Here is a 15,348-nt window from a genome sequence, read left to right on the forward strand (position 1 = left end):
ACACACACCCACCCACACATCCTAATCATAACTATGCTGACCTCCCTATCCATCCCCACCCCACCACCCCCCCTTGGAAAAGTAGAGATCTCAGAAGGAGGCAAAGAAAGAAGGTAATTTATAGGATTAAAGGACCTACAACTAAAGATTATCATAGAGGAACTGAGTGGGGATTCTTTGAGCTGTGTAAGAAAAACATATTGTAAATCTCTATTCACTACATAGTAGTAATAATCATGTGGTGGGGTGGGAATGGATAGGGAGGTCAGCATAGTTATGAATAAGAAAATAACTTGATTAAAAGATTTTAGGGGTGCCTGGCTGGCTCAGTCGGTAGAGCATCCAACTCTTGATCTGGGGATTGTGAGGTCAAGCCCCATATTAGGTGTAGAGATTACTAAAAATAAATAAATAAAAGAACTTAAAAAAATTATAGAGTACATATTAAAACCAGTTCTTGCCTTGTGCTCACAAACAGAAGTACTTTGAGAATTTAAAAAATATATTTTTTTCAGGCGCACCTGGGTGGCTCAGTCGATAAGTGTCTGCCTTCGGCTCAGGTCATGATCCCAGGGTCCTGGGATCAAGCCCCCAATTGGGCTCCCTGCTCAGCGGAGAGCCTGCTTCTCCCTCTCCCACTCCCCCCTGCTTGTGTTCCCTCTCTCGCTGTGTCTCTCTCAAATAAATAAATAAAAATCTTTAAAAAAATAATAAAATAAAAATAAAAAATAATATATTTTTTCATATATGTTTTTAGAGTTGAAATCCAGCTCCTCAAAAAGTATTTTAAAAATTATGCAATACAGTAGTATATGTGCATAGTCTGAGAAATACTTTCTACTTGAATATGTCATATATTTAGTACCTTTGGTGACTTTCTTTTGAGTTTGTATCACTTCCTTTTTCTCCTTCTTTAAAACTTCAGTAGCTCCTAAGTACATATGTGATAAAGTCCTAACTCTCAGTTGCCCACCACTCACCTTTTACCTGAACCTCAACCTATTCCTTAAACCGATCGTTATTTAACTCAACAATAATGCTGAAAAGTAAGTCACCTCTAAAAATTGTAGCATTTTTTAATGAGTTCTCCCATTTAATTTTGAGATCTCAACAGACACTTTATTTCCTGTCATTTCACCTTAGGCCTAAAGATGTTGAAAGCCAGACTTGGTTACAGAATGTTCATGAATCTTGTCAAACAATGAGCAGTGTCTGACTTGTAAGTACCTGCCTGACTTAACAAGTGAGCTATATATACCATTGCCTGAACCTATACAGCTATCTTTGTAGTGCGAGGAGAGCAAGCAAAGAAAAATCAAAGAAGCTTGGGAGTATCTGTGGGTTCCCAAGGAGAGAGACTCTGAAAAACAAGTTGCTTTAGCACAGCTGAACCCAAGGACAAGCTGATTCCCAAGCAGAGCCTACCTGCCTGTATAGTAGACTGAAACCTCCAAAAATGTTTGTCTAGATGGCCCAAATCTTTCATAAACTGAATATTGAACTTGAAATTCATTATTAAGCTTTCACTTAAGCTTTTTTTTTTAATAGAAATTATCTCTGTGGAGTTCATTCAGTACATATTTATTGAGGGTCTACTATGTGTGAGGCACTTGGGCATTGCAAATACAGCAATGAACAACAACAACAACAAAAACCAAACATTCTGATTTTATGAAGTTTATATTCTACTGAGTCAGACTAAATAAATAAATTAGTATGAGATATCAGTACCTCATACAAAAAACAGTGTGAACTGTTTTAAGAAGCCTTTCTTCCTAGCACTTAACCAGTTATTCTAAGAGGAATAGGGGTAGGTAGTATGAGTACCTTTTAGTAGACTCAGGTGGAGTCTTCAGGTAGATTCAGGTAAGTTCTATAGTGGAGGAGCTTTAGGTACCATAAGGTTACCAAAGGCCTGGGAAAAGACACTAAGAGGAGTGACAGGGATAGAGAAGTAGAGGAGAGAAGTTCTCAAAGACCAAGATCACTCATTCCATGATTTCTTTCTTTTGAAAAAAAAACCACCACCACCAGATCTCATCCTGAGTGTAAGAAAGGGAGATAGATTTTTTTTCCTTCCCTTTTGTCCTCAGAATCAAGAACTAAGACTAATACATAGTTATCAAAATTTATAAAATACTCATTAAAAGAAGCAACCCAACTTCTGCTGCTCTGGATTCAGACAGACCTGGGTTCTTTTTTTTTTTTTTTAAAGATTTTATTTATTTATTTGAGAGAGAGAGAATGAGAGACAGAGAGCACGAGAGGGAAGGGGATCAGAGGGAGAAGCAGACCCCCCGCTGAGCAGGGAGCCCGATGCGGGACTCGATCCAGGGACTCCAGGATCATGACCTGAGCTGAAGGCAGTCGCTTAACCAACTGAGCCACCCAGGCGCCCCAGACCTGGGTTCTAATCCCTGATGGCAATTCACTACTTTTATAATCTTGAACAAAGTTACCCATACTTTATAAGTTTCTGTTTTGTAAATTTGGAAATAGAAATAATTATCTTCCTTATATATGTCAGTTGCTTTAGTGTCTGATAGATAGAAGTTGGTAAGTTACTAGTCTTATTAGCCTGGAAAACCTGACCACAATTTAACATGCTTATTCTTTGGGGAAAGTGTTTTTCTAATTTAAAACCACTGACATTGTTTGGAATATTGTTTAGTTACAAATATGGGTGATGGCCTATGAGTTTCTAAAACCCTATGCAGAGATTTAAAACTGCATTTCTAAAAGAAGAAACCCCAAAGGAGAAAATGAGAGCAAAGATCTGTCGACAGTCTTGCTCCTTTATAAGTGATAAAATTCTAAAAATTAAATTGAAGAAGTGAGAAAAGTAGAGGACAAATAAGAGAACAATGTAAAATTAAAGTTCAGTGCTAAAAGGATCTCACTGTACTCAAAACATGATGTTGAAAGGAAAAAAGTGCTTAGCAGACAAGCTATATATATAAAAACAGGAAGATATGAACTGGAGGAGAAAAATCTTGACAAAATTAGTAAGCAGAAGTAATCTTATAAACCAGCATTCATTCTACATAAAATGTTTTAAATGATAATAGGACATTTTTCAAGAATGTTTTAAGCTCACTCTTAACGGCATTCTTTGGTTTAATGGCTGAAACCACTGCTATGTGTGTTTTCTAACCAATTATTAAATATAATTCCTATTCTAATGAATAGATCTACAAATCTGTAGTACTTTAACATAATTCCTTTGGTTAATGGGAAAATTTAAGGTTTAATAAGTGGTCCATGAAAGTGTGATTAGGCCTTTTGGATTGGTAAGTATTCATTCTACTAAAATACATCTATTCTTTTCCATGAATTAACTATTTTTAAAAGTCTAATGGATGTAGGAAAGCCAGTTGGTCAGGAGAGCAGCTAATTTGAGATTTATTTCCTCGATTTCAAAAACAAGAGTATGAGGCATGATTTCCTTTCTCAAGAAATGTATTATGTTAGAGAGACAAAATCCACCTTCATCCCTACCCTTTGGCTTCATTCCTGTTGTTCTTCAGACCCACAATGTTGCCTTGCCGAAATTGCCTCAGCAGCCTTGCTAACTCATCTCCCTGCCTCCAAGTTTGCCCCTTGCAATATAGTTTTCTAAACCTTACTGAAATGTAAATCTGATGTTTTTCTACTATTTAAAACTTACAATAACTCCACAGTAGTCTTAAGAATGAAATTTACATTATTTAATGAAGCTTGAACAAGGTCCCTCCTTACTGTTGATCTTTTACATGAACTCTATCACTGTCCATACCCACCCCCCTTCCAGACCAAATAAATTTCCTTTATTCAGCTTCCCTGTTTGGGCCACTCTTACTCTCTTTCCTGCCTCTGGGCCTTTGCACATGCTGGTTCCTTTGCTTAGAACTCTGTCTCTACTCTCAAGCCTTCTTCCCTCTGGTGCCTCCCTCCCCCCCAGACTTTCTTGTCAAGGCTTCTCCACTAATCCTCTAAGCCCCAACTCAGATGTTCTTCCTTCAGGAAGCCTGTGTTACACCACAGTTTCAAGTCCAGACTCTCAAATACATCATAGTTCTCAGCTCAGATAAAGTCATTTGACACCACTCTGCTTTTACATAGGTATGTCAGCTCTGTTCTTGAGAAAATTAAGAGTTGAGACCATTACTGATAATGACATGCAAAAACCTCACTTGATACTGCTGAGTAAGTCTACCAAAACATTTTTAGAGGAAAGGAAATATTTCAGAATTACTATTACTTCTTGGATTAATCAGGATTCTTCATAGAAGAAATAAAATGTTGAAATGTTTAAGTAGCAGATTTAACTGCTGGCCTATAATGATAACCTGTTATAAATATCAAAAGCCTAGTCCTTTCCAATTACTGTTCTGTGCTCAGGATTTCATTTTTTTAGCAGGTGTTTATTGCATGCCATGACACGCCTAGCACTGGGGGTTCATTAGAAGCACCTTCAGGACATCTGGCCTACTCAAGAAGTGAAATCTATTACCAACTTTTTATTGAATGATTTGAAACAAAACATTTCCAGAAGTGAAATCTACACAATGATATTTGCAGGTTAATACATTGGTTGGAATTCTTGGTTACTGTAGATTTATTTGGAGGCAACCCTTTTAAGTTGGAGAATAAAGTAACTAATTCACCATAATGCTCTATTGTAAAGGGCAGAAATTAGTACTCTTTGAAGAACTTAAGTCAGTCTTTATAGAGACCATAAAGGAATCTTGACGTTTAATGACTTAAAGGTCCTCAGTAAACCACTGAATTAGAATATGAGTTAAAATTATTTTTCGTTTTATGTAAGGCAGCATCAAAATAAATAATTAAACTGAAATTTTCTGGGGAAAAAAAGTAATCCTAATTGCAGTTTCCTATACAATTTTACTGTATGCTTCTTCAATAAATATTTATCAAGCTCTAAGGATCAAACCCTACTATAGTTTGCAGTTTTGATTTGCATTTAATTATTTTAAACCATTTTTGGGTTAGCTAAATGCATACATTTCCCTTGCCTCTCATTAAAAACTAGAAAGTTAAGCATTTTCCATTTTGCAAATGACATAATTTTAATGTCACAAACAAGGTTATGCCCTAGTAGACAACTAACCCCACAGAAAATAAAAATCACAGCTCTACTCTTACAGAAGCAGAGTCATCATTTTCACATACTTCTTTCATTATCTAGCAGTATGGCTCACAACATCATATATCAAGTCCATTTATGTTTCCAAGGTATTCATCTACAACCAGTTTATCTTGGAGGGTATTGCTGCAAATTGGATGATTTACTGGATTTTTGCTGCTTGTTTGTGACTGAGTGGGCATTTGATTACACTGTTTGCTTTTGTGACTGTGCTCATAGGGAGAGCTTGGAAGCCTCTGTAGCCTTTTCTTTTATTAATATTAACCCAAAATTGCTTTTCTTGACCAGTAAAAAAATTTTTGCATGCTTTAGCAATTTGTAAAAGCAGTGTATGAGAACATACAGCATTTATCTTTTTATCTGGAGAAGATAAAAAATAATCATTTTAACCTGCTTTTAAAATATGACATTTTAAGAGCTATAAGAGTAACATATTCTTCTCTGAGACATTGTATCCTCACTTCTAAGACTGAAACTTATTTGCATTTAGGAGTCCTGGTTCTGTGTCTGTCAGTTTTTATAGATTTAAACTCTGCTTGTTTCCTTCTGTCAGAATGTTCCAACTTTTTTTCCCTAACCTGAACATGTAAGCTTTTGAAAACACAAGAGCAGACATGCAAAAAGAGATCTTACTTAGAAGTTGATTTTTTTAAAAAAGTTAATGAAGCCATGTAAGGAAATAGTGTTAACACAGGACTTGAGAGATTCGCGTTCCAGATCCAACAATGTCAGTTATTTATGCTCCTTTATAACCTATATTTTCTGAAGTTCTTCATCAGATTTCAGAGAAATTCTTTCTTTAGAACCCAGGGCAATTATGAGAGAACATTAGAAATTTTAAAGCCTTCGAATATACTCGCGAAGAAAAAGGAAATTCAGAGATAGCTACCAAGGCTTATTTTCCATGTAGGAAGAGTGATATTATTGTTTGTACATAGCTTACCAAAACTAATTTTATATTGAATATAGACCACAGTCCGTACTTGCTCCAACATTCTGGGCCCATTCAGCGTTGTTTGGGCATTATGGGAAAGGACGAGAGGGATTTCAATAGTTTATAAAATGTAAAGCGAATTTGGTTCTTCTTGGTGGTGTCAGGGTTAGCACAGAGGTTGGTTGCTCTTTCGTTCAAGGTAAATGAATCCGAGCGGGTGGAAGGAGGGCAGGCTCTCGACTGCTGATGCCGGGGGCAGGGGCACATTTGCCTTTCACTGACGCCTAAGGGCTTGCGCCGCACCTTCCAGCCATAGTGCCAGCCGAACGAACCCGTTCCCGACCTAAGAATCAGCTTCTGCGGGGAGCTCGGACGCTCGAGGTTGTTTTTCGCTGGGCCGCTTCAGACCGCCCATCACCGCCCATCACCGCCCATCACCGTCCGCCCCACCGCGTCAAGGGGGCGGGACTCCGTGGCCTCGCGGGCCGGCATTGGCGCATGCGGCCGCCGTGCGGGCGGAGTGACGGCGGGGGCGGGGCCGCGCGGCTTGTTTGTCGGCGCCGCACCATCGCCGCGGTCCGCGCTGACTGAGGCGCTGCAGCCTGGAACCTGGCGGTCGGTTCAGCGCTCGCCTTCTCGGCACCGCCGCCGTTCTTCTGCACGCCCGCAGCGGTCCCCGCGCGGACATGCGCCTGGCCACCACAGCGAACGAGGCGTACACGGCCTCGCTGGCCGTCCCGGAGCTGTTGGGCTGCAAGCAGTGCGGCGGGGGCCGCGGCCAGGACGAGGTACCCGGGCGAGGGGCCGGGCGGGCGGGTACCGGGCAGAGCTGCCTGGGCTGCGCTGAGGTCGCGACGCCTCCCCGCCTTCGTACCTAACAGCTGCGGAGAACGCTCCTCGGGGAGGGTGCTCCTGGAGCAACCGCCCGGCCGGCCGTCCTGCCCGGCGGGGGCGTCTCGGGCTGGCCGGCGCCCCACAGGTGAAGGGGCGGCCTGTGGTGGGTGGAGAGACGATTTCCATCGTGAGCCGGCCCTGGACAGAAAATGCTGAGGCTGGCAGAGACAGCTGCCTTGGTCATTTAAATGGAAGTCTCCAAAACATAAATAACGTTGTCTTCTGTACAAGTCTCCACAAGTCAGAACCGAACAAAGCTCTAGTCTGACGGTAGAACAGCCTGTGGATTTTTTTTCCCTTCAGCGTCTTGTCAAAACAGATTATCAGTGACCCCCCGCTCCCTTTGCCTCCTACTTAAAAAAAGAAAAAAATACATTTGAGTCAGTTAAAAGATAATGTTGCCTGGAATACGTATGTTCTGCCAGCTCTATGACGTTAGGCAGTGTTCACCCTTGTTTATGAACCATCCCTTTTGTGTCTGAAATGGCCTTCAGAAAGCTGTTTAATCGTAACATTTTGTATTTTTCCTAAGTGGTTGTAAATAGGGCCCCATTTGAAAGTTACTAATAAACCTAACTAAAATTTGAACCTTTAAAAGACTCTTAATTCAAAAGCTGACAAGGAGAAAGTAGAGAAATAGTAATTAAAATTTGAATTGAAATCAGAATGCTGTGTTGCCTTATTTCAAGAAATCTAAATAGGAAGTAATTTCTCTGCAGCATTGCCCACTTAAATGACTCAGTTTTAGTATTTATATTTTTTGTAGATGGAGTCTACATTGTGAATGTACTACATATATTCATATAACTTTAAATGAAGACACCTTCCTATGAGGGTTGTAGAACAAACTTTTCTAGCTTTTAACATTCATAGATACATAATACGCTCCTACTTGTTTACAGATAGTACAACAACCAAAAAAAAATTGTTATAACTGTTCTTTGGAAACTTTATCAGAGAGAGAAAACTGTGTGAAAGTGTTGAAATAGCATTTACGGTTTCTGTTTGCAGGCCATAACAGATCTTTTCTCATTTTGAGTAGAAGCGATCCCCAGTCATCGTGCTTGAATAGACCTGTTATTTCTGGTGGCATTTGTGTGCAGAATCCTCGTTCTGGCCCAGATCTAGAATCTCTAAATATAGCCATGTAAACTGGAAGATAAAGAGATACATTTTAGCTTGCACAGTGCTTATGGGATTGTGTTTAGGAAGCTAGGAAGCGGCTGTAGAGTTGTATTTTATTTTTAACACATCCAGCATGTGAGAAAATAAGTTAGGAAGTAGTGCTATAGGAAAACTTCACTTTACAAAAGAATAACATGACTCTTTCAAATAGCAAGCTTCCATAGTGCTTTAAAATGAAACACTTTTCAGGGATGGAACTCCTGACTAAAGTATAGAATACACATATGGCTAAGTCAGCCTTACAAATCTAGTAATTTGAAGTCCGTGGGTTATTTTTTAGAATGTATTTCATAGAAGACTGGATACTGGAAAATGAGGTACCTGAACTTTCAATATTTCTAAGTTCCCAAGTAGAGTTAATGACAATTTTAAAAGAAGCACCAGTACATTTTTTTATAGCAGGATTTTTTTTTTTTTTTACAACCCTTCTGCATCTCTTCATTTCTATTTAAAATTTTTGAATGTCAGAAGGCTAGGACCCATCTATAAGCAGTGATTCTCCTGAAGAAGGGAGTGGAGTGGCAGCTCTCACATGTCACACAATTTATTGTTGCCTGGTTGAAGTGTGTTTCAGAAAGCACATACTGCTTTTGTAATTTTTAAAATCAAAATATCAGTACTGTGGTCATTGGTATAAAACATCTAGACAGTTTTTTAGAAGTACCCCAAGTGCAGTGAGAAAAATCATTCAAATGATCTAATTATATTTATTTTTCAACTAGTTTTGCAAGTGGGTAGACACCAAAGGCCAAGAAATGCTTTTATTTTGCATTTGTGGCAAATCATTCATTCTTTCACTTAAGGATATTGCTATAGATTCATAAATGTATCTGTAATACATTTGGAAATTAGAACAGTACTTCTAGTGTACAAACACTGATTCATACAGTGATACAATACATATATAGTCTTTCTGTGATACTGTCAACATTTGCTAAGAATTTTCATATACTGAAAATGAGTGTGTTAATATTATACACTAATGAAGAAATAGATCTTATTTCAGAGATTTGCAGCAGTGTTGTCATGGCAGAGGCTGTTGCTCTCTTTTTTAAAATGCTGATTAGGAGGATTGTTGAGAGGAGAGAACTGTTAGTTCCCATGTTAGTTTTTCCAGCCACACCTTCACTGAGAACCTGTGAGGTTTGTGCTGTGATTAGCATCTACATCTACTTTTTAAACAAGGCCTTTTGCTGTTGGCAGTTCTGCCTCTTAGAATCTGGATTGGCCAAAATTTGTTCAAAGTCTGCAATTCATTTTCTTTAACAGCTACAGATAAGGCATAATTGAAGTAACCTTTAGAAAGTTATGAAATGCAGTTCGTTTGGCTTATGATCACCCTGTTAAAGACCAGCAGTGCCTTTTTTAAATCAGTACCTGCTAGAAAATAGGGTAGTTAGTAATTTTATCATGTTGACTAGGAAAAGAAGTGTTTCAAAAATGAATTTTCCAGAAAATTGAAACTTTTAACCTTTTAGAAACCAAGAATATTATTGTATGACAACAATGATATCCAAAAGGACCTTTAAGGTATCAAAAACTTTTAAAGAGGCTCCAAAAAGTAGTAATTAAAGACACCAACTCTAGAACCAGATTTCTTAGATTCAGCATCTACCTCCACCACTCACTAATACTAACTGAGCTAGGGACTTGATTTCAAATTGTGTACATATATTTATAAAACATTATATGTAATTATTATTTTATATTTATAACTATGTTATATAAATATATATCATTTGATATATATATAAAAATATAAATAATTTGTAAAATGATCTCCTTCCTGCCTGAATCTGGACTAGGATAAATTGGAATGGAGTCTTAGAGTTCATCATGTCATTTTCTTGTATCCCTCTCATGTATCTAGTCTGTTAAGGAGAACAAAGGACATCTTTTTGAGTCTAGCCTTCAAATATAGGATAATAAATTGATGTGAGTCTAGAACAGCACTGTTTCCCATTATATCAGTTTTGATCAACTCTTTTTGGGAAAGACTTGATTTTTTTTAAGTATATGGCTGTCTCCCTTCTCCCCTTGCCCCAGTCTTTTCTTTCACTTCCTCTCCTTTTCCTTCCTACCATTTCCCTTTCTGCTTTTACATGACACATACCTCTCACAACCTCTTCAGCCTGGTAAGAAGTTGACCCTGGTAGTCTAAGTGTGAGCTGGGTAAAATTCTATTTTACCTGGAACTACCCTTAAGTAAAATAATGAAATTGAAATCTCAAATGTCAGAGACTTTTTCCATTCCTTTCCTTTCTTCAGTTTTTCTACTTTCTGTCTCCAGCTTTCTTGCCAGACTGGTACCTCATCAAAGAATTAATGGGACCTTAGCACTAAGAGGTTATTAGCATAATGGGTCTATAATCCATTCCAAAGAATGTTTGCTTTTGACTAACATCCTGCTTTGAAACACATAGTTTTTCATTCTAAAAGAATATATTTCTAAAGGAACCAGGAAGGAAGGTTTTGCCCATTGAAGGCAAGGAATAGGCAGACAGTAATACCAACATAACCACTAAATTTGACTGTAGGGGTGGACTTTCACAGACTTGAGAATTATATAGGACCATTGGGAAAGACCGTTGCCATACCTATAGGAAAACACTCCATTTCTGAAACTTTGATAGCCAGTTTCATGGAATTCTAAAGCTATTCTTTTATGATAGTTCAATATTTTTTTGGTATAGGAACAAAACCAAATAATATAATTCGGCCTCTTTGTCTTAAGGCCCATGTGCTATCAGTCTTATTATTAAAAATATGTATATGCCACCCACATGTTGCTGTAGTTGTAAAATAAAGTCCTAGAAATGGACTTGCTAATTTTTTTCTCTCCTTACAGATAGTAACATAATACATACATATTATGTACTTTGCTTCCCCCCCCCCCCCCCCCCCCCCGACAGACACACACACACAATGTGTATCTTTTAGATTCTTTTAAAGCCAACTCATGTAGAATTGCTTCATTCTTTGTAAGGACTACATGCTATTCTAGTCTATGGTCATAGTACATTGAAACAGTCCTGTTGAGTACTTAGGTTGTTTTATATCTTGTACTATTAGAAACAATGTTGCAGTTATTGTCTTTTTACATACATTTCTGTGAGTACGGGTTAACATTTAAGATGAAATTGTTGACTCCAAGGATTTCTGACTTTTTAATTTCAGTCATTATTTCAAATTTCCCTATTCTATAGGTTGTAGTAGTTTATACTTATGTATTTCTTGATCTTATTTCCTCACATTTCAGAACACTCCCATCAGAAATGTGTAAGTAATGAATGACTGTTTATCCACCTCCTCTTTAGCACAGCCTGTTATTAAACTTTTGATCTTAAGCAATCTTTTAGGTGAAAATAGTATCTCAGTGTAGTTAACTTGAAGTTTTATTATGAGGTTGATCATTTTTCAGCCATTTGTATTTCCTTTTCTTTGAACTGTCCTTATCCTTTGTTCATTTTTCTATCAGGTTATTGGGGGTTTTCTTTCTGATTTGTTTTTTTTTCTGGTTTTCTTCATGTATTCAAGAAGTTTAGCCCTTTTGATATAGGAGTTGCAGATATATTTTGCAGTTTTCTGTTTGCTTTTGACTTTTTATGTTTATTTGTCCCATGTGAAAGTCTTTTATGTCATTAAACTTAACAGTCTTCTATTTTATAACGTCTGGGTTTTATGGCATTCTTAGGCCTAACTTCATTCCATGAGTGTTTTCTTCTAACACTAATGTTTTCTTGTTTTTGTTTTTACACTTACCTCTGATTTGTTGTGGAGTCAAGTATGATTTATGGTTGCAACTTCACTTTTTTCTGAGTGCCTATCTAGTTGTATCAAGATTATTTGTTGAATAATCCATTTCTCCTCCATTTGAAATGCTACCTTTTTATATACTAAGGCCTCAAGAATAGTAGTGTCTCTTAGGTATAAAATGAATAATAAACCCTTGAAATGGGTGTTTTCCTAAAATGCACTTTATTTAAGATAGTGAAGAAATGAGAAGGAATAAATATTGATTTTAACCTTAATATTTTGCCCAATATATTTTGTTTGACATCTATGTAATTGGATCAGAAATTCAGCAGTTAGAAAGGCTAATAGAGTCATTGTTTTATATAAATGCCTGCATTTGTGCCAAGATGATGTATTGAATAGCAGGAATGTGGGGTTTTTTCTTGCATTTTTTTATAGGCTATTAAAATCAAGACATGCACATGGCTAGACCAGTGAATTGAGTGCCTCTTCTAATGAAGGGTAGAGTTAGAGCATTGCTATGTTCAGTCTAAGTGTGGAATAACCAGAGTAAGACATCACTGGCTTCCAATACATGTCTATTTGAACTATATTTCATAAATTTAGTTGGCAAGTATAGCCTACTTTGAATCCAAGTCTTAAGTTCTCCCAATAAAGATTTTCTTCAGTTTTGTCCTGCCTGCTTAATTTTTAAAAATCCATTCTGCTCAAAAGGTTTTCATTCACTTGGATCAGATTTTTTGAATTTTTGCCACATATCCATCTCTGTCTGCCCCGCCCCCCTTTTTTCTTCTTTGAAAGGAACATCCTGAAGGTCTTTTGGAAGCAGTAGAAGGTAGAAATAATATTTGTATGTAATTATATAAGGAAGGGTTGATATTTAGATGTGTAAACTCAAGAAATTTTTGGTTTTTTTGAAAGAAATTGATAAGACATGAACCTTAAAGAAAAAAGTTGTATTATTTTAGTTTTGTTTCTGTAGCACTCTGTATTGGGGGAAAAGATGGGCCCCTAATGCTTGATTATCAGTTTTTGTTAACCACACTATACGGTCACATAAAATACAGGATTTTAGTAGATTCCAAGTACAGGATTCTAGATTCGCTATGTCAAAGGGCAGAAAACCTTTATTTCTTAAATAGTTGAGCTTCTCAAAAATATAAGCAAAGTTGATAACATTATAGTATATAAAAAAATTAAAGCAAACTCACAAAATTCGTTTCTCTAGGAATGTTTTACTCTGCCACAGGGAAAACATGCCCTGCAGTACTTTCTCTTGTGGATTTAAGTAACTACTTTCTATTTTTCATAGTATTTCTTCTCTTATTGTGAAGTGTTATTATAGATGTAATAATAATTACACTCCTTTCAGTTTAAGACATATAGGTAGAAGTTAGGGATTTTTCATTTCCTGAGAAGATACACAGGGATTGATGTTTTGGTTGGTTGAGTTTTGGATGTACAAACACATTGGTCTTATTTTGTATCACTGACAATCCACAGGGTTGGTTGCTATGTGCTGAACTTTCTGTTCTAGACTTTCTGCCAAGTACTTTATGTAAAACTCTGGTTTTAGTCAAGCAGGTTTTTTTGTTTTTAGTCATATTATAAGCTCTTGTCAGTTATGTGATACAAACAGAAGAGTTGGTATGTATATATGGCAATGAAAACAAACCACCAAAACAAGCCTGTCTGTTCAACTGGTTGTTTTTCCCTCCCATTCCTGTAGCCTCAGTTCATGTTGTTTACTGCTGGAGGCCTAAGATGGTGTAATTTTCTTTTCTAGGAACTTGGAATTAGAATTCCTCGACCACTAGGACACGGACCAAGCAGATTCATCCCAGAAAAGGAGGTATGTTGTTTGTGAAAGTACATAGTGAACCGTATGCTTTTAAGGAAAAGCTTTCATGACCCACATCTTGGCATCTGAACAACTGTTGAACAACAACATGTTTTACGCAGAGTTGATCACAGTTAATCATCATGCTTTGGCAGTGAATCTGTGGGATTAGAAAGCTGTTATAGTCATGTTGATTTCTAGTATTTCATGATGTTTTTCTAACACCCATATTTAATCAAGGAATGGTAAGACTTGTTTTTGACCAGTGATACTCCATCTCCTTATATTTAGATGTTTAGGTGTATGCCCATAAGCTGAGTTTCTTGGTCTTGACCATCTCCACAGACTGGTATCAATGCAAGATTGGATCTTTAATTCTAAATATGTAAAAGCTCCTATGCTTTGTTTTCAAAGATTGTTTGATATTAATTTTGGTTCTCCTTAAATGAGTGAGAGTAGGTGTTACAAGGAAAGGGGAAGGGCTTTAGTGTCTGTTTGCAAGCTCTGCAAATTTGATAATCTAAATCTGCTGCTTTTTCTGGATTCTGGCCAAGTCTGCAAGCAGCCTATCTAGATGGCCTTTAATGTTCAACCTTTGTTGTTTATCTCCTTCTACATAATATGTGACTGTTTGTTCTTCTATCTTGCTACCCATTGAGTTAAATTTTCAGAGTTATAACACCTCTCTCAAGCCAAATTTAACCTGCTTCTAGAGGACACTTAAGGAAAATAGGTATGCACTGCTTTCTAACACCAGTTTACAATTTATGTAACCATGGTTTTCCTCTCTTTTATACAGATTCTCCAAGTGGGGAGTGAAGACACACAGATGCATACTTTATTTGCAGATTCTTTTGCTGCTTTGGGTCGTTTGGATAACATTACATTAGTGATGGTTTTTCACCCACAATATCTAGAAAGTTTCCTAAAAACTCAACACTATCTACTGCAAATGGATGGGCCATTACCCCTACATTATCGGCACTACATTGGAATAATGGTTTGTAAACATTAAGTGAAAAATTCTTTCTGCCTCCTTTATTAATCTTTTTAAGAGATGGTTAATGCTTTAAACACAGGGATAAATGCTTACATTCTGACTTCTAATTGGATTCCTGTTAGGTAGTATGTGATTTTCTTCTTTCTAAGTAAGTATACTCTCAAGTATAACCGTAAAAAGAAATAGGTTTTATATATTCTTAAGAACCATTTTCCATTAAATGAGAATAAAGAACACAAGATTTATTCCACTATTTTAAGTAGTTCACATTGACATAAGTGGTGCTACTCCTGTTCAACTTGTAAATTATACTCTGTTATTTTATGGTTGGCACCTTAATTGAAGTTTGTTAATCTGAGGATCTGAAAGTTATTATATAAATACAATTTCTAAGACAAATACTTCTGTCAGATATTTTGTTTGTTCTTGGGATATTTCAGAGGTGCTTTCTATGGTATATGTGATTTTTTTTTTTTTAACGTCATACAAAACTGCATTTCTGTAGTTTATGGAAAAGTTGCAAACATACTAATCAAAAACTTGCTGTTTTGCACATTATAAAGGAAGATTTTAATATTTATAGTTAGAGTGAT

At 36.9% G+C, this 15,348-nt stretch overlaps 1 protein-coding gene across 2 annotated transcripts in view; it reads left to right on the forward strand.

Annotated features, from left to right (window-relative positions):
* SESN1 (sestrin 1) overlaps window positions 1-15,348 on the forward strand; it is a 109,626-nt gene that overhangs the window by 81,588 nt on the left and 12,690 nt on the right. Inside the window, exons 1-3 of one of the 2 annotated variants that reach the window (XM_021693085.1) lie at window positions 6,658-6,868; window positions 13,702-13,767; window positions 14,555-14,755. In XM_021693085.1, the coding sequence (XP_021548760.1) occupies window positions 6,767-6,868; window positions 13,702-13,767; window positions 14,555-14,755 (369 nt within the window). In that variant the 5' untranslated portion in view covers window positions 6,658-6,766. Of the gene's footprint in view, window positions 1-6,657; window positions 6,869-13,701; window positions 13,768-14,554; window positions 14,756-15,348 lie in introns of those variants that run through there. The other variant, XM_044917252.1, reaches the window with a different exon arrangement.

The sequence above is a fragment of the Neomonachus schauinslandi genome, chromosome 8, assembly GCF_002201575.2.
Source record: "Neomonachus schauinslandi chromosome 8, ASM220157v2, whole genome shotgun sequence".
Classification (NCBI taxonomy): domain Eukaryota; kingdom Metazoa; phylum Chordata; class Mammalia; order Carnivora; family Phocidae; genus Neomonachus; species Neomonachus schauinslandi.